General features: G+C 36.6%; 1 protein-coding gene across 3 annotated transcripts in view; it reads right to left on the bottom strand.

Moving 5' to 3' along the window:
* LOC139144565 (kinesin-like protein KIF28P) overlaps positions 1-25001 on the bottom strand; it is a 503294-nt gene that overhangs the window by 336625 nt on the left and 141668 nt on the right. For all 3 annotated transcript variants that reach the window (XM_070715275.1, XM_070715274.1, XM_070715276.1), the window contains exons 5-7: positions 23105-23239; positions 22389-22552; positions 5837-5948 (exon numbers count right to left, since the gene is read on the bottom strand). In XM_070715275.1, coding sequence (XP_070571376.1) covers positions 5837-5948; positions 22389-22552; positions 23105-23239 — 411 coding nt within the window. The remainder of the gene's footprint in view (positions 1-5836; positions 5949-22388; positions 22553-23104; positions 23240-25001) is intronic.

Genomic DNA, 25001 nt, shown 5'->3' with positions numbered 1-25001 from the left:
TTAGTTACGTCAAATTTCCGGTGGCAATGCCTGCGAATTCCGAAATGACCCGAATGGCAGCCAACTTTAAAATTACAAAACATATTGCATTTTTATAATTTAACCGCGTCGTTTCCTTGGGATGATGCATTTATTTGATAAAGTAGGGATGGCAAAATCATATAGCATGGCTCATTTTAAGCAAAATTAACTTTGAATTTATGTGGGACATACACTTTAAGCTTACAGGAAAATGGTCGCCATAGTTTTCTGTTAAACCACGTTTTCTAACACCGCGTTTCTTACGACCGGTGATTCAATTTTTTCATAATTTTATGGGCTTCATTCATTCTGATCTGCCAAGCTGTTTGTGTAAGCAGTCAATTCAATCCATGGCTAATTACAAATAAAAAATGATCCAAAGTTATGTAGTTATGAGGTAAAGAAGGCGCCAGGCAATAATGCCCGATGGTAGACACAAATGAAAGCCACGCTGCCGTGCCTCGGAGTGAGAGTTAACATGTTCTTGAACGTACTAGTATCTAGCATTAGCTTCGCCTTAAAACGTGCGTTAACATGAAGAAAATAAGGAGTGAAATGAGAATTTCCCTTGTTGGAAGTGACTAAAAGGGGGAATCAATGTGGCCACGGCAAAACTAGAGGTCGAATAACTCCTGTCGAAATGGTCAGGGTGTCCAAGTGAAGCTGGCTCGGTCAGCCTTTAGTTACTGGGAAGACTTCATATTTACTGGGAGACATTCAGTGCTAAAATTGTCCAAGGCCACTCCGCTATTAATGTTTCTTCATATATGATTGGGCATACTACCAGAACTAAAAGAGTGTGTACATAGTAAGGCACATAACTGAAGCGATTCATACTTCCTGTGTGTTACCCGAGCGCGTTGCTTACGTATTGACAACGGACAGTGGTGACAATTGCCCAGTCTTTCCAATGACGCCACTCGCTAGCAACTTCGACATAGTTGAGTAACACAAACATAGATTACTATGTATATAAGTACTATAGTTGAAAATTGCAAACATAGGGCCAAAGTCCCTGAAGCTACTATAGACATGGATACAAAATTAAATATTTCCTGAATGTATAAAATTATCTCACTAAGGTCATTCTACGGACCAGTAAACCAAATATTAAAGCAGTCTGACCAGCGGTTTTGAAAATACAAGCAACCCAACAAGTGACAGAGCTCTGCTTTGTTATGTAGAGAATAACTTTTTTTGAGACATGTATTGATGAAGAAGGTGGATATCTTTGATAGCTCATTTCAGGATGGCCTGACCAAAAATGGCAAAATTAGATGCAAAAATACAAAATTGATGATTTCATCATAATTTCAATATATTACATTAAGATAAAGCCTGGGAACCTGTCAAAGCTATCAGATGAGTAACTTTTGAGAAACAAATATTTTGACCAAAAATGGAGGTATTTCGAGGTATCAAAAACGGAGGAGTGAGGGACAAAGTGCGGGACACGCAAACTGTAATTTTTGGCACTCTGAGGGACGTCCCGCACTGTGTAAAATATGGGACTCTGAGGGAACGTCCCGCAGAGAGTTAAAAACTGGACTCTGAGGGATGGGGGGGGGGGCGCCCACTACGATGTGCATTGGTCCATTACGCACTGACGCGTTACTTTTCAGTTTGAAATGGATCGCCAACAGCGTCGTCGAAATTTTGAATCCTGCCAACAGAACGTGAAAAGAAAGATGCAGCTACGCCAGGAAATTGCTTCTAACGTTTATTTCGTTTTTAGCAAAGAAGAAAATATAACTTTCTATGTAGCCCATTCTTCATGACGTTTTGTCTGATGTGGCGCTTGGATTGCCGCCACTGTCATGGCGAGAAATGGTATAATATCACAAGCAGATCGTGCCTCGAAGTTTATCGAAATGCTTTTACGTAAAATCTGTCTGGAGACGTAATTTCTCGTGTGAACAGATTATGACATAGCAACCACAGTCCTAGCCTTGCGTACAGGTCTGTGTGTTCCCGGCGTTATACGGCCTCTCACATGTAGTAGGCCGTATAATGCCGGGAACAGAGTAGAGTAGATCGAAACGCAAACGGGCTGTTATTATAGGGAAGGCAGTGAATTATTTTAAAGCTGAATAAAATGCTGTTTCTGGTTGTTTAAGTCTGTCGATCGAAATATGTATTTTGTTCCCAGTTGATTAATCATGGGGGATGATGGCAGTCTCGATCTCCCCTTTATGGTTCGATATTTACTGACTCGTTCCTTCTCATTTTTGTCAATCGATGAAAGCATTTTCGTCTTCCATTGCATATTTCAATCTTACTTTGACCGATGTTATATCCTGACCTATAGTGTCATTAGTTTTGACCAACATACAAAGACGTGGCCCATGCGCCCGGTTGACGAGATATTTTGCAAAACTGTGAAGAAATATTTGAACACGTACGGTCATACTGTATGCATGGGGGCCCGGGAGACATCGATGTCAGTCTTTCCGGACTGTTTACATGTAGCTTAGGGGATATCGTAGGAGATGAATCAGTTAGTTGAATAAAACATAACTTTTCGGACATATTTTATGTCAATTTTGTCAATGTCGGACTTTTGATTCGATTGAGAAACCAGAATCACCTACAGAGATGTCTGTATTAAACACGGACGCCCAATTCGGAATAGTTTGTTGTGCTACGTCGGTCTCAGTCTTGGTGTCTCTCCCATAAATTTTCGAATCTATAGGCCTACACTTGTCGTTTCGATTTACAGGTAGCGGTACACCGATGACCAGATATTGTATGTTCTTAAAACTAGTATATAAAGCAATTTTACGACACTCTTTGTCATCGTGTCTCCCCGTGAACGTCCTTGAACCTATGGACATGACCATTGTTTTTCTGCGCCCATTATAGTGTAAACACCTGCTCGTTCCCAGCAGAGTACACTGAGAGTACTTTTTTAAAGTTCTGTACATCATTGTACACTGTGTGTCTAAGCCCTAATATGTAGAACTGCTTGCTGATCAAAGGTAGGCTATATGTACAATCTGTTTACCAGTGTTGCCTCCATTCATCATGGAAATAAATGCCTTGGGACAAATTGAGAGAATAATATATTGATTTTAACACTAGTTTTAGTTTATTGACTCCTGTCTTGTGTTTTAAAATCGGTAGATTAATGAAGACACATGTTACTGAACTATCGTGTGATTGTTAGCATGGTTAGGTAATAGACGGTGTTGTAGAGGCGATACGGCGAAAGTCCACGGCCCAAGGGAGCATGAGACGTACATCGCATGCTTTCTTACAACGAACGCGCCGTTGGTTTCCATAGCTACTACGTGAAATCCGGCCTCACCGATGTCCCGGGCCGATGTCCCTGTCCTGATTCGGAGAACAACTTTCACGCTGCGTGTTGAGGTTCAGATGTCCGATTTTTTTCATATTCAAACGGCTTATTGATTTACAGAGAACGCCTGTCTTGTTTTTAGCTTTAACTTAGCACATGATGGCAATTGGAAATTCAAAGCCAAATAGCCAGTGGGAGAAAATTCGACGACTCGCTCTCACCAGCGGTCGCAATGAAAAAAAAAATCGAAGTCTCTGAAGTTGGTATCATTGCTCCGCCATGTTTTTTGTTGGTTGTACGGCCAGTTTAAAGTCAAAGACTTTCTTCACGGTAAAATTCATATAATTACCATACCGCGAAGTTCCCTGTGCATTTCAATATGTCTATTTGGAAGCAAAAGCGTCACGGACATTCGATCGATGGTGATGAACTTTCTCCAGGCCGTAACATGTCACCAGTTACGAACTTTACCGGTTTTCGATACGAAAGATGCAATATACTATCAGCGTTGTTCACGTTGTGTTTTGAGTCTGATATCGAATATAACAGGAAAAAACTAACGATTAGAGTGACGACAGAGACCATGCCCGATACGGGAAATTGACATCAACTTTTGCATTGAGCAGTGACTTCAGACTGATATATAAATGTCGACAATATAAAACATTGAAAAATGCCACAGAGAGAGAGAGAGAGAGAGAGAGAGAGAGAGAGAGAGAGAGAGGTTTACGCTGTCGCGAACTGATTATACAATTTCTGATATGACTTCGGTATAGACGATACACAGACATCGAAAATGTACACCTACTTTCCAGAAATTCGACAAATCTTATAATAAGAGTAGAACAAATCCAAAAGTGTTGGTTGAAGTAAATCTTCAGATGTTGGTTTTCTAAAGTGAGACAATACTTACAGAAATATGGTCGTCATAGTCTTCTCTTAAAAACTATTATCTTCAACACCACGTTTCTTATGATCGGTGATGTCATTTTTTATTATTTTTACAAACTTTCAATGCATCAAACGCCATTAGACTATCTCATCTGCCTGCCAGGGAGTTACAATATATTTCCAAGGGCTGGCACGCGATGTCTGCTTACGCGTCGTCCATCGAGCGGCCGGTGCAGTGTCACAGATCGCTCCGTCTGTAATCGCGGCCACTTCTGATGTGACACCCACGTGCGTTTGAGGGTTTTTTGTTACCTAATTTGTCGACCTCACAAAATTTCACAGTCCATGCTTTGAAGCAGTCTCAACATGGCAAACATGTCTCGCGTAAATTTCATCCTCGTCGTTCCAATTAATTCAAGACTGCCCATAGCATACAGCCCCAACATGGGGAACACGCAACTCTCTTCACCTACACGCCTTTCGATAAATTTTCAAGTATTACATGCAGTTTCAGCGACCTGCAGCGCAATGTTTAGTAAGCCCGATCTCCATGGGCCCGATCGTGATTTTGTGCTATACCAATGCACATCGTTGGGGGCCGCCCCCGTCCCTCAAGAGTCCAGTTTTTAACTCTCTGCGGGACGTTCCCTCAGAGTCCAATATTTTACACAGTGCGGGACGTCCCTCAGAGTGCGATAAATTGCAGTTTGCGTGTCCCGCACTATGTCCCTCACTCCTCGTTTTTGATACCTTGAAATACCTGAAAAATGGCAAAAATTGACCCAAAAATACAAAAATTGAAGATTTCATCAAATTTCAATATATCACACTAAGGCAACTCCCAGGAACCTGTATGCCAAATATCAAAATTGCAGATTTCCTCATATAAACAATATATAATATTAGGTTCATGTATAGGAACTTGTATACCAAATATCAAAGCTGTCAGATGAGCAGTTTTGATGAAATAAAGTTTTGACCAAAAATGACAAAAAATTCCTTAAAAATATAGATTTGCATATTTCATCACAACTTGAAAAAATCTAAGTTGGGTTATCCCTAGGGACCTGTATACCAAATAACAAAGCTGTCTGACCAGCAGTTATGAAGAAGATTTTTTACCAAAAATGCCTTTTTTGGCGCTAATTTGCATATTTTCAACAATATCAAAAAATTAAAAAAAACAGTTTCTCAAAAAACATATTTTTCATCTACACAACAAATATCAAATCAGTAAGTACTGCTGTTCTCAAGATATTTGAGTGGAGGGACGCCTCACAAACGGACATACATACATACATACAGACTGACGCCGGACGCCGGACGGATACCTATCCCAATAGCTTCTATAGACTATAGTCTATAGTAGCTAAAAAAAATCGATCACCCTGCTGAAACATGCATTGGGGCGTAGTTGTAGATTCGACGTACACGGCCTGTAACAGCTTAAGTGTAAGATATAAGATGAGTAAGTTTCTGCCGGTCACACCCCTAGGAAATTTAAGCCGGCTTAATCAACGGGACAGGAAGCGGATAAGGCGTGTTTACATTAGCTTATAACATCGTAAACGCCCGATTTCATGCAGTGACTGAACTTCCCCTTTCATCACTACTGCATATACATACCATAATTGTCTTGCTGTTGCCACCAAGTGCTCCCTGTAAGAGTTTTGTCAATACAGAATCTCTGTAAGGTACCAAAACTTTCTTCTTTCCTGTTGCTTGGTCTGCTAATGCACTACATGTAAAGAGAAATAAAACATGGTCAATGACTCACAGATTCTTGCCACTGGATCGCTATTAACTAGATCAAACTTACAGCCTGCATCCCTGGCATGCTGATATACCACATATTGTAGCCATTGGTCATAGCAAAAGTAAAAATATTAATAAATTTATGACTGTGAATACTGTTGATAAAAATCTAATTTCTTTATCATTATCTAAAAAGCAATATTTCTGTCATTACTGTACACTTACACAAGTACCAAAACTGGCCCCCAGTTCTTTGCCTTTTCTTCATAGTAATTTGGCTTGCCGAGCAAGTGGTGTACTTTTCAAATGCCCTCTAATTTAATGTTACCAGTGCTGTGTTTCCACTGTCGCCCTCGAATTTTGTACATGCAAATTTTTGAGTGGATTTTACGAAATTTTTAAAAAATACCATTTCGTAAAATTAAAAATGAAAATTTCAGCTCCCCATTTCATAGGCACAGTAATGCAAGAAACATCAGTCTTTAAGCTTTTCTCATGTTAAGGAGTCATATAAGACCCCCTAGTTTCAGCCACAGTAAAAATTGACATTGTTTCATAACATCATACTTGATTGGTCAGGAATGCATTTCAGGAAGTTTTTTGACCAATAAGAAATGCCCATACAAAACTGCAATACCACTGTTGTATTTTTTTATCATGGCAGTCAAGCTAATGAGCATACATGAAAATTGCGATCGGCTGGCCATTTTCCATTCAGATTTTCCAAACGTAGACAGATTATAACTGTTTATAGCAAGTAAGACAGAGTGGAAAGAAAGCAGATAGCTTAGAAAATAAGATAACAGACACAAAGAAGCCCTGAGAGAACACAGAAAAGTAGAGGATTGACAAAGTGCTTACACTGAAGCATTGAAGGTCAGTATAAACACAGTAGTACATACTACATGTATGTATACATGTCAGCAGCGAGACGACTTTGAAAATCAAGTGGCTCAAACTGGTCACTAATCAAAGATATCTACGACATTGAGTGAGCTGTGAAATGAGACTGAGTAATGAACACCGTATTCAGTCTTTGGACTGAGCATAAAAAGTGGGTGTGTCTATTATCACTCATTATATATTAAAAATGGCCGATTCTGTACTCCACACTGTGGTGCGTTGTGTGCTAGATCTTTTGGTTATCAGCATAGTTTCTAAGTGGCACAGGCATGCGTGAGTTCAATTGCTACATTAGTGGCTAAGAACAATTGTAAACAAGTCATTGACAATGACATAGTCCCCACTTGTAATAGGAGTATTAGTCTTGATGGGGCAGGGAAATGTGGTCATTAAAGCCGCACTTTTCAATCCCAGGTTCTCGCATTAGTGGAGTTCTCCTCCCAGTCAAGCGCTTGGCCAGTACGATGTTTGATTTCTATAACATTGATTACACAAACTGATCTCAACCTTTTGTCACATTTTGCTAATCCTGCAAACAGAGTTTATGCAAGCTTTTGATTGACGGTCGGTTCAAATCGCCAACGGTCATTGATTCCCCACCACAAATGCTTGAATTTCCCAAAAAATTGTATTCCAGTCGCGTTAGACTTTGAATATAACCACAGAGTTCGATCGGCAGCAACTTCGCGCTGACCGCTTGGCAGTCTGTCTGTGTTTTTGCGGCCGGGGAAAACTAAAAAGTTGCATTTTCTGGAGCATGTGCCTGCGTGTTGCCTGTTTGGTGTCCACTTACACAATGAACGCTGCCATAACTTGGCGTCCTTTTAAAGGGAGGCTCCGCCTTTAAGAAGTACATGTATCACTGGACTGTATATGTTGAGATCTACGGGCACATAGGTCTATGTCGTTTTTCCCAATTTGAAACACATGAGGCATGTCTCAGTTATGGTTCTAAATCTGGAAAAAAGATCAGACCTCTAACTGTATTGGCCAGCCAAGAAATACATATGTGCATAATAAATGAGGTACAAGATGTGACATCTTAAGGTCTCACATCCTATCAAAATTGGAGGGTATAGAACTTGTGGTTACTGAGTTATGCATATATATATATATATATATATATATATATATATATATATATATATATATATATATATATATATATATATATATATATATATATATATATATATATATGTTTAATCAAGGTCAAAGGTCATCTAGGTCACGTGACATTTGGGGCGAAAAAAATTGTATTGCTAATTAATCGCTATATGCCAAAATTCAGACCTCTAGCTCTATTCGCTTACCCAGAATTAGATATGTGCATAATTAATGAGGTAAAGCGTGTGTTGTCATAAGGTCTCCCATCCTATTAAATATAAAGGACATAGCACTTGTGGTTACTTATTTATTGACATAAACGTATATTTTAGGTAAAAGGTCTTAGAGGTCACATGACATTTGGTCAAAAAATTTCTTTCCTATAGTTATCCCTAAATACCAAAAATCAGACATCCAGCTCTATTGGCTTGCTCAGAATTAGATATGCACATAATTAATGAGGTACAGTATGTGGCGTCATAAGGTCTTCCATCATACCAAATATGAAGGGTGTAGCACTTGTGGTTACTGAATTATGGACAAATATGTATATTTCAGGTCAAAGGTCATTGAGGTCACGTGACATTTTGTCAAAAAAATTGTATTGCTAAGTTATCCCTATATACCATAAATCAGACCTCTAGCTCTATTGGCTCGCTCAAAATTAAATATGTGCATAATTAATGAGGAACAATATGCGGCGTCATAAGGTGTCCCATCATACCATATATGAAGGGTGTAGCACTTGTGGTTACTGAGTTATGGACAAATATGTATATTTGAGGTCAAAGGTCATGGAGGTCATGTGACATTTTGTCAAAAAAATTGTATTGCAGAGTTTTCCCTATATACCAAAAATCAGACCTCTAGCTCTATAGGCTCGCTCAAAATTAGATATGTGCATAATTAATGACATACAATATGTGGCGTCATAAGGTGTCCCATCATACCATATATGAAGGGTGTAGTACTTGTGGTTACTGAGTTATGGACAAATATGTATATTTGAGGTCAAAGGTCACCGAGGTCATGTCACATTTTGTCAAAATATCTGAGATATCTGCATGAATGGAGGGACATGACCCAATCTATAAGCCCCCTGGACTTCATCCTTGGGGCTAAAAACTGTGTCACTGCATCCTTTTTGCAATATGAATACGATGAGAAACTAAATTTTTATTTTATTTGGCCTTATACATGGGATTCTATGCAGAACTGACTTATACATGGGAGTCTATGGAGAAATGCCTTATACATGGAAGTCTATGGAGATGTAAACTAAAAAGTCCTCTGACCTGGCCAAATTTGATCGCATTGTGAAACAAATCAACGTCCATCTGTATGGGGTAGGGTACTATCCTTGTGCAAAGTTTGAAAGAAATTGACCAGGGCATGTCTGAGATATCTGTGTGAACGGACGGACGCACGGACGGACGCACGGACGCACGGACATGACCAAACCTATAAGTCGCCCCGGACGGTGTCCGTGGGGACTAATAACATGTGCCAATCTCCCGCCAAGAAGGGTAGATCTCCGAGCTTTTGCTCAAATTTAACTGGCAATCTTAAAGCTCTCTGTCAAAAATATCTGAACATTTATATACGGGCGTGTCAAGAGTATGCATTTCTACTCATTCATTGATCAATGACGTTGTCATCCTGTTCGAATGTCATACAATGGGCATTAATCTTGCTGCGATAGAGTGTGACTCAGTCATCCTGATTCACATACCGGTACACTAATCTGTTGGTTATTCAGAGCAGCTAGCCCAATACCTCTATTTAATCTGTTACTAAAATATGAAGAAATATCTATATTTGTGTACAAGTTTTATTGTTTCACTCAGTTTAGACCTAATTTTGACCAGTTCTGAGTCAAATTTCAGTGAAAGTTTCCACTGAAGTTTATCTTAATTCAAACATCGATAACTTGAAGCAACGATCTGTCATGCGTGGTGATAACAGTGGCAGGCAAAAGTGTGCATATGAAAGAAATTGTCCTACCATCAATATTTCAGACACTAAGAAAATTTCTTTACTGAATATTGTTGACAGGTAGGTCAATAAGCTACGTGAAGGAAAATCTCAAAAAATATGTTTTTCACTCTATTTAATGCGACTGCATATTTTTTATTTTCCATACCTACGCAAAGACGGAGTTCATGTGAACAAACAAGATATAAATAAACTCAGAAATCTTAGTTGGAGTAGTTTTTACTCATTGGATGAAAATGCACAAAAAATCAAACATGTCAGTGTATTTTCATCTAAAATAGTGTATATTCAGAAAACCTTGGCAATTTTACCAAAATTTACGATGAGATGTACTGGGACAATAATTCTGTTTTACAAATGATAAATGATGTACAGAAACCTAATTATGATATGTCTGCAAGGATTTTTCAATTGACCACATGGCAAAATGATGGCAATTTGTCAGAAAAGCACCAAAATAACAACTTGCATTGGATGAAAATGCACAAAAAATATTTTTAATCAAAGTCTTGTATGCCTCAGGAATGCTTAAATTGAGGGGTCCAAGGTAACTAAATGTTTTTCATTTGTAGCATGACCCTTTGAATTTGTTTAATTCTTTTATTGATACCGTATTCTTTAGATTCTAAGACAAAGGTGACGAAAAAGATGTGGGGGTCTAATACACGGATGTCACCGCGAAATCGAATGTTGTAGTAATTTATGCTAAGTTATGCAATGTTATGCAAATTTTTATGCCAATGATTTTTTGATTCACACTACAGACAACTCATACTCTGTGATATTGACTCATGCCATGCTATGTAGAAATTGGCAGTCGAATCTGTATAAATTAATGGAAATCCACAAGTTTTGAAATATGGTGTATTTGCCATATCTTCTTTTATTAAACAAAATGATAGCAATAAATCTTCATATTTCGTGTATAGATAATTACCATGATGCTTCGTTGCAACAAGTACACTCCCCTGCAGCAGCTGGCTCCCCATAGCATGGCCACAAAAGTCAGACAACGAGTAAAGGGAAAGTCCCTAAAGTTCCGCTAGCTGTGATTGGTCAATTAACGCAATAGGTCAAAGGTATCAGTGCATGAGGTCTAGGTTAAACTCTGTTAAGCACATGCACACAGTGGGATGGTGTCCGTCTGGTGTTTTTTCTGTACGATTTCAATTACTGTACTCCTTAAAATAAATGATCAATTAAACGTCGTGAGTTTTATCATTTCGCTCAAAGTTTCAAAAAAAGTCTAACCATATCTCGAAATGAAATGTGATCTTACGAACGGGCAGGCTCGAACAGGTAAAGTGTTGAAGCATCAGCTTACCGAGATATTTATTACTTGTATCGATGACCAAAATGTCTCTTGATGTGGAATTCAGTCATCTATGATCAACTGTTTTGATTATGGTATGAACATTCATGTGTTTGTTGTAACTGTAAGTGTATTGGGCTGTTTATGAAGTTGGGTATTTTTCTCTTGCAAGACTTCAAAAGCATGCATAATCTTGAAAATCTGTTACACTATCTTTATACTCATTGCTGGGACTAGTTCAGGAAAAGGACACACACAAGCACAAAATGCTGTTCAAACAATAAAACCTTTATTACTGAGAAAAACTACAAAATTGATAAAACATATTAATGGAAGAAATTGAAATAATTTTCAGCAAAGTCGCAAAGATGCAAGTTTGAAGTGAGATGGAGTATGGTTACTTTCGAATATCATTGATCGTGACTTGTCAGTCAACAAAAATACTACTTGAAGGCAAAGAAGAAAGCAGGGCTTGAAATTAGCGGTAGTCCCGCGTCCACAGACTACCAACTTTTCACTGGGGCTACCGAAATCCATTAAATGGTAGCCCACACTGACTACCAAAGCTTTTGACCTGAAATTCAGTCAGTATTTGGCATGCCATGGCGCATGTCAGGTACGTCACTCAGGGACGAGCTAAATGCAGTCAAACTACAGAAAGGCTATACTATGCATTTGTTATGCAAATTACAAAGACGACCTGTTATGGAACTTTGCAATAAAGTTTCAATATGCATTTTGATCATAATGTATCAATCACAAGTACGCGGAAATTATGCTTCTTCCCTCCCTATGCCTTCTCCCTATTTTTAGCCCTGCTACAGTATGTCTCAGTGCTGAGGTCGTGTCATTGTCATGACGACTATCAAAATTTGAATACAACTCTTAGAGTGAAACAGGTTGTCAATTGGTCACCAAATTTTTGAGTATCACTATTGTCCATTATACCTGTTTCCTTGGGTATTAAAGATGTGCAAGTATTCTAAGGCAGGATCTTTAGAAATAGCCTTTTCTTGTCTGGTTGATGAAAATTTATATCCCTGAACTAAAATATGCGTGGGCTACCACACATTGTCATTGGGCTACCAACTTCAGAAAATGGTAGCCCATGTGAACTACCAGGGAAAACAGTTAATTTCGAGCCCTGAGAAAGCATTCATCCATTCTCCAAGAGTAGGCATGGCACAGAAATGTCACATCAGTTCTTTGGCAAATGATGCGGCTGTACCTCTGCTAAAGCAATTAGTCTGAGGTACTGTTTTTGCCATAAATATTCAGTAAAACAGACCAAATCATGCCGCAAAACAATAAAAATGAAATGGCCCTTTTAAGGGCCACAACAGTCTCCAAAAAGGGAACTACCAAAACCCAAACTTTTTTGTGTTTGTGTAAGAGTAAATTGTGTTTTTTGATCGCGATGAAATAAGCGAATCATACTTGATCGACACATCCTAAAACCTGACTATTTATGGTAGCCAAATTGCATCAAAATGCTCAATTCATACTTGATCAAGATGTTGAAAAATCTGCATATTTTGATGGTAGCAAAATGACAGCAATGAAAAGACGACATAGTACTAGATCGAGACACTCAAAAATGCGACTCTTTTAATGTTCATTTAGGTGGCAAAATGGAAGTGCACTTTTATCGCCAGGAAACGATGGAACCGTTTCTGATTAACATGTTCCAAACGCCAACAATAGTGTGTTGTTCCGAGGTTTGATACTTCACTTTGACACTTGTTTGTGACTTTGATAATCAGCGTAAGTGACGTGGATATCCTTGACTCATAACGTGACAATGGCTCTATTGTTCTAGTCAGAATTTGGGTGTACCCCCTAGGGGGTCTTAGAAATGAACTAACGGCTAATTACGAATCAATAAAATAATCGGAGGGGAGTCTTGTACGGTATACGGACGAGGTCTTATAATTGGAGGAATATGGTATATTTAAGAGATCTTCACAATGTTAACAAAAGACGTTACCGGCTCTCTAAACATCAAGAAAAAAATTACTGCCAATCATACAGTGTTGCTACATTTGATCGGAATCAGTAGATACTAGTATTGGTACCAAAGATTAACAATGAATGTTGTTTCTATCTGTTCAGTGCAGCAAAATTTTATGTTGATGTTATGACAATGATTTCTACACAGTGCAAGCAGAAAAAAAAGAATGACAAAAGCAAATAAGATCTGCAAGTTAGGTACAGGGGTCAACTTTAGAAACCTTCATATCAACTTCTCTGGCAATAGGACAAGCAGATCCTACATACATAAGCAAATGTCAATACAAAACATAGGGCCAAAGTCCCTGAAGCTACTATAGACATGGATACAAAATTAAGTATTTCCTGACTGTATGAAATTATCTCACTAAGGTCATCCTAGGGACATGTAAACCAAATATTAAAGCTGTCTGACCAGCGGTTTTGAAAAAACAAGCAACTCAACAGTTGACAGAGCTCTGCTGTGTTATGTAGAGAATAACCTTTTGTGACACATGTATTGATGAAGAAGGTGGATATCTTTGATAGCTCATTTCAAGATGGCCTGACCAAAAATGGAAAAAATTTCGTAAAAATACAGATTTGCATATTTCATCAGACTATATTAGTCTATAATAGCAAATAAACGAGAGTTAATTACATTCTAAGTAAAGTAAACAAGACTTGCTTAAATCAAGATTTACGTCATAAAAAAACAGCATATCTGTCAGTTTATAATGAATCTTGAGCACGGTATCTTTTAATATCAGTATTTTTATCCTATTAACCAAGCACATTTTAACTTTCAAATTAACATTGTAAGTAAGTTCTGTTGAATAAGCTGAGACTGTACGTACTCAGAGAAAGCACACTGAAGAGACAAATGTTTGAAACTTAAGAAGTTCAAGGTCATCAAAAACATTATAAGGAATCATGTTACACTTTCATTGCACTGTTTACACAGATTGCATAATTGCTATAAATAGCACAGAGGAATATTACAGCCCAGCTTTACCATAAAAACCCTATCACTTTGACCACTCTTTTAATTGACCAATTTATTTTTTCCTCAAAAAGTAATCTTATTTTATCCTTACCAAGTCAACCATAAATGGAAATTAGAACTTTCTCTATCTCTATTTATTTTACCACCCTATCATGACAAACTATTATGAGCAACTTCTTTTAGATAACATAAATGGTGGTTCAGAATATATCAAAGTTGGGATTAAGGAAAGTTGCCTTTACATGTTTTAATCCTCCAAGATGGTAAGCATTTCACTATGAACTGTCAAAAAAAGTTGAACTTTCTGATAATTCCACACTAAAATTATTTTGGCTTTGATGATTTCCTAATTAATTCAATTATTTAAAATCATATTAATTATTTTATCATATTAATTTTTTTTTTCTGGGTGAATTGATAGGGTTTATACAGTACAAGAATTACATACAATGTAAGTCAAATTTTGACCAAAAATGACAAAAAATTCCTTAAAAATACACATTTGCATATTTCATCACAATTTGAACAAATCTAAATTGGGTTATCCCTAGGAACCTGTATACCAAATAACAAAGCTGTCTGACCAGCGGTTATGAAGAAGATTTTTTACCAAAAACACCTTTTTTGGCGTTAATTTGCCTATTGTCAACAATATCAAAATATTAAAAAAAACAGTTTCTAAAAATCATATTTTTCATCGACACAACAAATATCAAATCAGTAAGTACTGCGGTTCTAAAGATATTTGAGTGGACCGACGCCTCACAAACGGACATACATACATACATACATACATACATACAGACTGACGCCGGACGGATACCCATCCCAATAACTTCTATAGACTATAGTCTATAATAGCTAAAAATCAGCCAGAGAAGGCTTGACAAAAGAAAAGGTGCGAGACTGGGGAAAAAATAATGTACAAAGGGAAAAAAATTAATGCTACCTCATTACTCTTCTACATACACTCCCCTCCCCGATATCAAATTTTCCATCCCTTGCTATTGACTGTGAGGAGTTTTTAAATGCTATCAGTGCTGTCATTCAAATGTAAACAGCACTTAAGTAAGTTACAGATCGTGAAATGCCTTCCACTGTGGGAGGTGATTATGCAGCTGGAATTATCCTGGATCCAAATTTTTTATCAGTTCTTGTGTGTCTTATATGGAAAAGTTGAAAAAATTGGTCCGCAATAAAAAAAATTAATATTAGCTTTGTTTTCTGGATCAAATTTCACAACAAATTGATACCAAATATAAAAATACCGTCAATGACGCTGTACCTTCTCTAATGTGTGGCCAGGTCAGGTAATTGGTTGTTGGCATGGAGTTATTGGTAAATAGTTGATGATGTAGGGGCATGAGGTGAGATATGGACCCAAAGAACCCAAAAGATGATTAAATACATCAATCAAAAAAAATTCTAAGCTACAGTATAAACTGCCTAAAGATAGTTCAGTGTGGAAAAAAGGTTAAATAATTCAGAAATAAGAATTAACAGTCCAAAATAGTAATGACGCACTTCCCTACTGACCTGAGTGCATGTGAAATACACAACCTGGCATCTGTAAATTAAATGTATACCAAGTGATCATTTTAAGTCACTTTTAACTGTTTTTAAGGGATATTCAAAGAGTCCTGTGGTAATGATGAAAAACGCTTATCTGGTCTTGTGTTTGTAAAACCTCATGGTTGATAATTGTCATAGTATTCAAAAGAAATTGAAAGTGAAGAAATTACTGTTTTTAATAGGCATATTTTCCTTGAAATACATGATCGTGTAAAGAATATATGCTAAAAGTGTTTAAGAGTAAATTTCTTTTAAAAAAATAATTTAATCTGTGACCAAAGGATTTTTATTCTTTGAGTTTACAAATTCAAACATTGCAATTTGTTCAATCATCTTGTGCAGTGCAAAATTTATAAAATGACTTGAAAAATAAAAAAAATTAGCAGAATTACAGTCTTTGTGATGTAAAATCATGGGTTGACATCACGATAATTGTTAATCTGATCGAAGTACTTTCTATAATTTAAAAAAGAAAAGTTCATGCAGAAACGGTAACATATATTGTCAGCAATGTAGTGTTAATTTTGACTTTACATCAAAATATGCCTTTGCTAGATACCAAATATGTAGGGCGAAATATTAAAATCAGCCGTGTTCAGCAAAATCCACACAACAGCATTGATCCTTTTCTAATTGATTTGATTTGCTTATGTTATCCTTGTATGACAGTCAGTACAATATGGAACTTGAACACAACACAGTGAATAAGTATGCTGTAAATGAAATGGTGTGGCTGCATCCACATGCAGCAATAGGAGTGCCTTTGTCTCTCACCCCTCATTTCCAACCTGTCCCATCCCTGAAAAAATAGTTTGGTCTTATATATATAATGTTAATAATTTCTGTATTTGTTAAAATGTGCGCATCTCAAAAACTTTTGATCATAAACATTTTCATTGTTTTTTATAGCTGACCAGTCAGTTAACCTGTTTATTTTGAATATTTGCGCATTTTTTCTCAGTATTTGACATTTTCAGAATAGCTTCTTATTCAATTTGTCATTTTCTAAAAGTTAAAATGCTCCTTTGTGTGGTCAAGCTTTCTACAAGCATCAAATGTTGTACTTCATATAGGAAGGTCTGCCTCTAGAGGGCGGGCATCATGAATAGTGTTTGTTAGTTATTTCCTCCACATAAACTTCTGATTGTACTGTAAACATTGAACATGGCCGACGTCCAATTTTCCTGTCTAAAACTTTCACTCATTTTCGTTCATATGACTCTGAAACTCAAGGAAACGATTGGGAAGAAAGAGTTATCTTGAAATATTGAGGTACTCGCCGATATTTTGCAAAATTAAATGAGAAAAAATGCAAGGAAAATGCCGACAGGCTTACACAAGGACCGTTTTCAGACTCAGAGGCATGTGATCATCTGCAGATTATGCAACAGGCCCATATCACGTGAGGCCATAAGGGGATATCCACGCAACTCAGTACCAAACACTAGCGCACACAGGGTGAGCAAACACAAAGTGAGTACCCCTAAAGTCAGCTCAGTAGTCTGTAATAGATCGTAGTCAACTAAGAACCTTGGAGAAAGGCTTACATGTAACACTGTGGCTTATGCCACTAAGTCCCTTTTGATTTTTGTCACAGCTCAAAATCGTTCTCCTACACCTCAACCTGAAGTTGACCATGAACACCCCCATCAGTTTATGATATGACCCATCACAATGGCATAACGTCAACGGATCTTGACAGACGTATTGACAAGAAGTATTGACAGACGGAAGTAGTTGACACCAGCATACTGGTTTTCAACTCTAATACCTTCTCTGTCTACAAATAGACACGAGAAGGTAACAAAATTAAGTTCACAGCCTTAACCTCTGTCTCAGAATACATCCTAGGTTGGTATAGGTCATTTAAGGTCACTTAACTTAAGGTTTAACTTGAGAACGTTACCTATTAAAATTATATAAATTTGGGGGTTTCCAAACACTTTGTGCAGAAGATTTATCCATAATAACAAATAACATCCTTCTGGAATTTTATACCATATAACAAAGCTATCAGACAAGTAGTTTTGAGAGCAAATTTTTATTGACCAAAAATGACAAAATTGTTTAAAAATACATTTTCTTGACCAAAAAGGACAAAATTGTCTTTAAAATACAAATTTGCACATTTTTAGACAATTTCTACAAATCCAACTATTGCCATCTTTGGGCATCTGTACACCAAATATAAAAGCTGTCTGTCCAGCAGTTATAAAGAAAAAATGTATTTTACAATTTTTTACCAAAAATGACAAACAATTGCCCCAAAATGGTAATTTTGCCAATTCTGTTGTAATTTCAACAAACTAGAAGAGAAACTCTTTCGGAGAAGAAGAATTTTTACTTAAATTGAGAAAAATAATCGAAAAATTCAGCAAAAATAAAAATTCAAGATATCTTCACGATATACATATAACTGTATAAGGTCCACCTAAGGTACTTGCACACTCATTTTCAAAGTAATCATAATAGTGGTTCTTGAGTTATTAATTTTTGACCGTTTTCATGTATTTTAAGCTCGTTTGCATAATTTTGACAATGCAAATTTCATTTGTACAAAATCCCATCTATAGCCCAGGATGCATCCACACAATATACCAAGCTAAAATGTGCAGCATTGCAGGAGTTTTTGATGTTGACAGACATACTATACACATACATACATACATACATACATACATACATACACACATACATACAGATGCAACTGACTTCAGCTTATATGATAACCTCACATTGGTATACCTAATAAGAGCTAATAAAACTATTTTATACACGTACACTTTGATTCTTGGCCTCCATGACACCACGTCGATAGAGCAGGAATTTCACAGCATGCTTTGCAGTATTGTGGTAATAGGAATTGCGCTCAGTCCAAAGACTGGTTTGAACTAACACAACTACGAGAGTATTATATGTGATTCAAGTGACCCTAAAGTGCAATAAATCCAAGTATGAGAGTGTAGGATTAGGAATACGAAGTCATTTCTGACAAAGTTGATCAAGATTATATGTATAATTTAGCATAATTTGGCGATGTCATGAATTTATATGAAAATTCTGCAGTCGTCCATATTTCTAAATAGTATTTTTTGGCATGGCATATAATTACTAATCACAGTTTATGATCATTGCCATGTTGCACTGTGCTACATTCAGAAATTACTTTTGAATCTTGGTGATAGTGTGGGACAAGACAGGCACTTTCTACAATTGATCATTTTAATGAGTTTTCTAATTCATCTGTACAAGCTTTGCATTTGTATTTCTTTGTCTAATATTTTCAACTGTTAATGTGAATTGATAGAGTTTAATTTTGGCGTGATGTCATGTCTACTCTTTGTGTAATATTGTTTGCAAAAATCAGATTTTATTTCGCTTTCAGATAACTCTTGTATGGCATTAGCATGCCAGAGAATGACATGTTATGATGTAAGAATGATGCAAATGGGGAGAAGTTATATAGGTTGCAACTCCATCACAAAAGACAACAGTTACTGTTGAAAACATGTCATAATAAAGGAGAATGGCAACTGCTGGCTTGCTTCAGCTAGAGACAGTGCACATTTGTAGCTTTGTCTGAAACTTGTCAAAGCTCCTGGCAACATCCTTCAACTTCCGAAAAAAGGAATTGTTATCTCTATGACTTTAAATCGCACTTCTGTTGGAAACTGAGATTCGATTGGAGGATGACAAGATGTTCAATTAAGGATTAATTTGTGTTTGTACAGTCCCATCATCACACAACTTGTTGTCATGATGTGATTACTCAACACATCCCACTATTCAATATTCATGACCACCTACTTAATATACATGAGAGTCACTGACATCCTGTATTTGTAACTTATGATAATCACTTGAATAAACTTAGAAGTAACAACTCAAGACTATGCCTCCGTTCAACACAAAACATAACACTTGTAGCCGCATTTTGCAGCATATATGTGGCAAGTAACCTTGTGGTAACTCTGCGGCAGCATTGTTCTTTGCTGCAAGGTCCGTGATTTCTATTTTAATTTGCGCCCACTTCCCATTGTTTCATTGCCGCAAACACTGCGGCAACAAATTTGTGGAACTCACTTACACCTCAAAACATGCGGCAACAGCAGTGCGGCAACAAACTGACAACTTAAATAGTGCAGTAACAACTTGCTGTGATCGCATTCTGTTGTTCTCAATGTTTAAACTTGTGTAGCAACTGAATGATTGACAGCTCCGAACCACAGCTGAAGAAATTGAAACTCTGTACTACAAACAAAACATGAATGCTAATTTGAACATCACAGTACGGTCAACTGTAGGCCTACATAGCAAGATAGTAAGGGTGATTGGGAATCAACTTGGCATGCATTTCACAATACAATGAATATCACTGTAAAATGTTTCTCTGGCTGGGTGCCGTATGTTGTGAGTTTGAATCCGATCGGTAATTTCATAAATTTCTCAAATAAAGATAACATCACTGATCGGAGAAAGACGTGATGTCCAAGAGAAATTAACTCAATGATTGTGATGATCAGGTAAGTCGTGGTCCGTTGGTTAAAGTTGATGCCATAACAAATTGCAGTTTAGACAAGTACATTTTAAACAAAATGATTATTTTTCTCTAGATGTTTTCTATTTTCAATCAAAGAATTGGCCAAATTGGCCAATGGCCAATGAAATTGGCCACTTTTGGTGCCTTTCGTGTGCTTTTTTGGGATGTATTTGAGGTGTGTTCTTCGGTGTGTTTGACGAGCACCCGAAAGGCACCAACTGAAAAAAGTACAGTTGCCTTTTTGGTGCACCTGAAAGTACCTTGAATTGGCCACTTTCAGATGCCTTTTTAAGATGTATTTGAGGTGTGTTTGCATCAGGAGTATTGGGTGTCTTAGCAAGAACATTTCACTGCAAATTTTAGTGTGTTTTTGATCAAAAACCCAATCAAATTTGCCGTGGAAATTTCGTGATGCCCTGTACTTATGACTTGAAACTTACACTGTCATCAGGTGCCCCTAAATTATGATGCCTTACAACAATTAACTGGGCCATTTTGCCTTTAAGTTTACGGACCTGTTTGCTTGACAACAATACTAGATCCAGATAAGGGTGAGGAGGTTCTTATAGTAGACATGGAACAAAAGAAATACAAAACACTAAATGTTTATCAATAAAAATGTAACCATAATGCAACACAGATGGACTGAGTAATATGTATTTCAAAATAGTTCATGTACACCATGTAGTCAGAAGAGACAAGCTACCTTGCTTTTCCTGAAATCGTAGTACAAGCTACCTTGTACCTTGTATCCTAATAAGGGATATATATCTGCATGGGATTGACAAAAGTTGATGAAACCTGCCACCTATATTGAAGATACTATGATACAACATTTTCGAAAGTCATTCAACATTTTTTCTTCAGCCAACTACTAATTTGTATATCTAATGATCTTTCCCAATTAGGGATATGTACCGGGATAGATCAACATTCAACTTTGATCAAGTAAATCCTTGTATATGTAATAACAGGTTAAACAATATTGAAAGTTATTTCGCATTTCGTGTCAGCTAATTTGTAATTTGCAAATCTAATAAGCTTTCACAGTTTGGCATATATAACTTGAAGAACTTGACCAAAGGAAATTACATTTGCTATATAAAGTGGTGATACAATGACAGCAGTAAAAGAAATTTAGGATCTTTATTTCAGCTGATTGCATATTTTCATAATTAATGACTTTTAGAATTAATCTTTGGTCAATATTGTTCATGATGTTGATCATAACACCTTCAATGAAGTTGCAAACATGTGGCAAAAGTTTAAATTTACACACAACTGCAATATATCATGAAACACCTGAGCATTTTCAGTTCATATCTGGTTAGCCTGAACTCTAGTTTTCAGCTTGCAATTGGAAGTTGGGTGGTGCAGTTGTTATTGCAATGACAATGATGACACAATACACAATTGGTAGTTATCATGGTAAAAATTGCCAATTTATGTCCAAAATTTTTACACTTAACAGAAAATATATACCTGCAGGGTCTGACATTGTGAACATGCATGAACTGTTTTAATCAGAGGGTAAACTGGGCATAGCAGTCGTGCAAACATATAGGTAGCCTGTAACAATAAATTCTGTTTTATCCTTTATTATTACTAATCATGAATACAAATAAAATTTTTTGATCTTAACCCCCGGCACATCACCATTGGCTGAGCCCTATACTATATCAATTTATTAATGACACGATCTTTTCTTTGTAAGTTTACAATAATGCTAGTCAAGAAATATTAAATTTTCAACAACAGTAGAGTTTATGGACATAATGCATCTGAATTTAAGTTGAAACCTATCAGTAATACATAATGACATTCCATAGGATTATCAACAGTTCCCATTGCAAAGTGATTAATGAGATGTTTAGTTCAAAATTACTGCTGAAATCCCTGTATTTCCAAGCGGATTCCATTGGAACAAATACCATTAGGATCCAGTAGGTTTCCATTGGGATATTGTTGCAAGGGTTAAAGAAGGAAACATTAATTTTACCTGATAACATTGCCCAGTGTTGATAAACTTTGATTAATTGCTGACCCTTCTTTTAGTCTATCTCCAGTTGCACCAGTTGAATCAGCTCTTTCACTTCCAGCAAGATCTACCAAATTCATTTCACTACTTTTGGTTGTACTTTCTCCATATTCATTGATGAACACCTGCCCAATGATACAAAATTACCAAAATGTCATAAGATTTATCAAATATAATTTTTTATCTATTCAATTATTGATTGCTTATCAGTGTTGTATGAGTGAATAAGAATCAGCTGAGTACTGGTTTTCATAGAAGCTTGCTAATTCTACAGTAACCGTTACATATGGCATAACTTTGAGAAATCAACTATTTCAAGTCCTATGGCAATGTTTCACAACATTTGCTGGTCGATTTTCGAGATCTCGGAGGCCATTGTTTTATTGTTACAAAGGAAGTGGATTATCAAAACGATATAATATTAATTAGAGTATCCCTTATGTTGTAGAAACCTTTGATTGTGAAATAAACTTTAATTCTCACTTTGAAAATATTAATGCTATTGGGAATCATAAAGTGATGAAATCATATTCAATGGCAATAACTTAAAGATATTGTTTTGATATTATACCTTACCATCAACCATGGAATATTTTAATTTGCATCTTCTGTATTTGTTTAAGTACTATTCACTTGTTCAAATTTTATTTTATTACCATATTTGATCTACTACTCACCTGCTTAAATTTAATTGTAATAACCATATGTGATCTACTACTTGTGGCATTCATGTTGGTAGATGCAGTTGTTCGATTCACAGTACCTTCATCCATGAGTCTTTCAATTTCTTTGTAACTTCTTACTGGTACAGACTACAAGCAATAAAAAATAATGTTATGTCTACACTTGAAATTTCAATCTAAACACACTTGCTTTTGACATTAAAATTTGCAGCACTGCAACATCAGCAGCAGACTGACTCAATCTCATTCTCATGACCTCAAAACTGGATCATACACTTTTGATATGGGAGTTTTCTGATAATGGGCCTGTGGCATTTATTCAAAATATAGCGCCAATGGCACTGCAACACAACTGACATATGTAGCTTATTTGCGATACTTACAAACTCTCTGTGATCAAGAATGACCAATGAGTTAATTTGCAGTGATGCTGAAATGCATTTTTCACAACATCAAATATAAACCCATTTTCGTGCCAAAGACACTCAAACTTGATAATTGCAGCTATTGGCATATTAAAATGTCTAACCCTTTGAGTGTAATTTTTCCCACCTAAATTGCAGTACAACATTTTATCAATTTCATAAATTTTTCTGTAATTGTTTTCTGTTACTTTGGAGCAAAACAGCAAAAGGACATAGTTTATTGACTACAATTTTTATCAAAATTTTAGGAAATTCTGAAAAGAAATTGTCTTGATCTTAAACCAGATATGAACTGAATATGCTCAGTTGTGTGTGGTTTATCAAAATAGAAATTAATATTTTGTTGATAAGAAACAGTGAAGAGTCTCTTCATACAGTTTAATATGCGCAAACAATAATCTGGACAGTGCTATAAATTGCATTTAATCCTTAAATCTACTGTAAATTAACATGGTACGGATAATTATCACATACATAGACCCAGTTATCCCTATAGTATGACGTCACACTATAGGTATATGACTACGATGAATTCATATTCCACATGTGGTGGATATGGGACCCGGACTACTTTTAAAACGTAAACAAAAAATCAGCTGTTCAGTTCAGAACTTATTTTCAAATCCCTGAAATGCAAAAGTGGGAGGGTAATGAAACATAAGGAAATATGGAATATTAAAATATATGTGTAGAACACAAAATACCGTCAATACTAGAATTTTTATGAATTTGTGTTTCTTCGTCGTTGATTTCGATTGAAACATTCGATTTGTACACCGCTGATAATATTTTAATGGTATGTTACCAGCATTTTGTGTTGTTTACCTCGTCAAAATTGCCCTTCTCGATGTCCATCAAACAACATAATAAGCATAGCCGATAACCCAAGACACGTACCAATCATCCCTACAGCAGTAAGAATGTTTTCTGTAGCAACATTGACGGGTTTCACGTTCAACATCACGATCAATGCTGCCGTTAGTCATTACGTCGCATGTTATTTGGAAAGTGTTTACGGGTGACGAATTAGATTCTGTCGGGTTGCATTCTTGAGTGGTACTGGACTTTGATCAGTATCTGCTTTTTGTTGGCCCTTTAAAAACACTAATTTCGTAGTCAACAAGTCATCGTTGATGACACAGTCCCCGCTTGTCCATTTTGTTATAATCTTTGGTGTCTAGGTAGCTGTGGTCTAGGTCGCTGTGGAATGACATTGATGCAAGGGGTGCATCAGGCCTGTGACTTGCATAATAAAGTAATCTAAGGAACGTTCAATAAATGACTCATCTCTGCCGGTAATGACCACTGAAGGAACTTTTGATTACATCACACATAACGATGCCCTCACTGCCTCTAGTGTCATGACGGCACATACTATACACATGGTTTGGTGGAATTTTCGAAATGCTATGGGATCGGGTATGTGTTGTTGTAATCAGCCATCAGCCATTTCGAATCATATAATG

Source organism: Ptychodera flava, chromosome 11 (assembly GCF_041260155.1).
Source record: "Ptychodera flava strain L36383 chromosome 11, AS_Pfla_20210202, whole genome shotgun sequence".
NCBI lineage: Eukaryota > Metazoa > Hemichordata > Enteropneusta > Ptychoderidae > Ptychodera > Ptychodera flava.
This window is presented reverse-complemented; position numbering and strand designations above follow the sequence as displayed.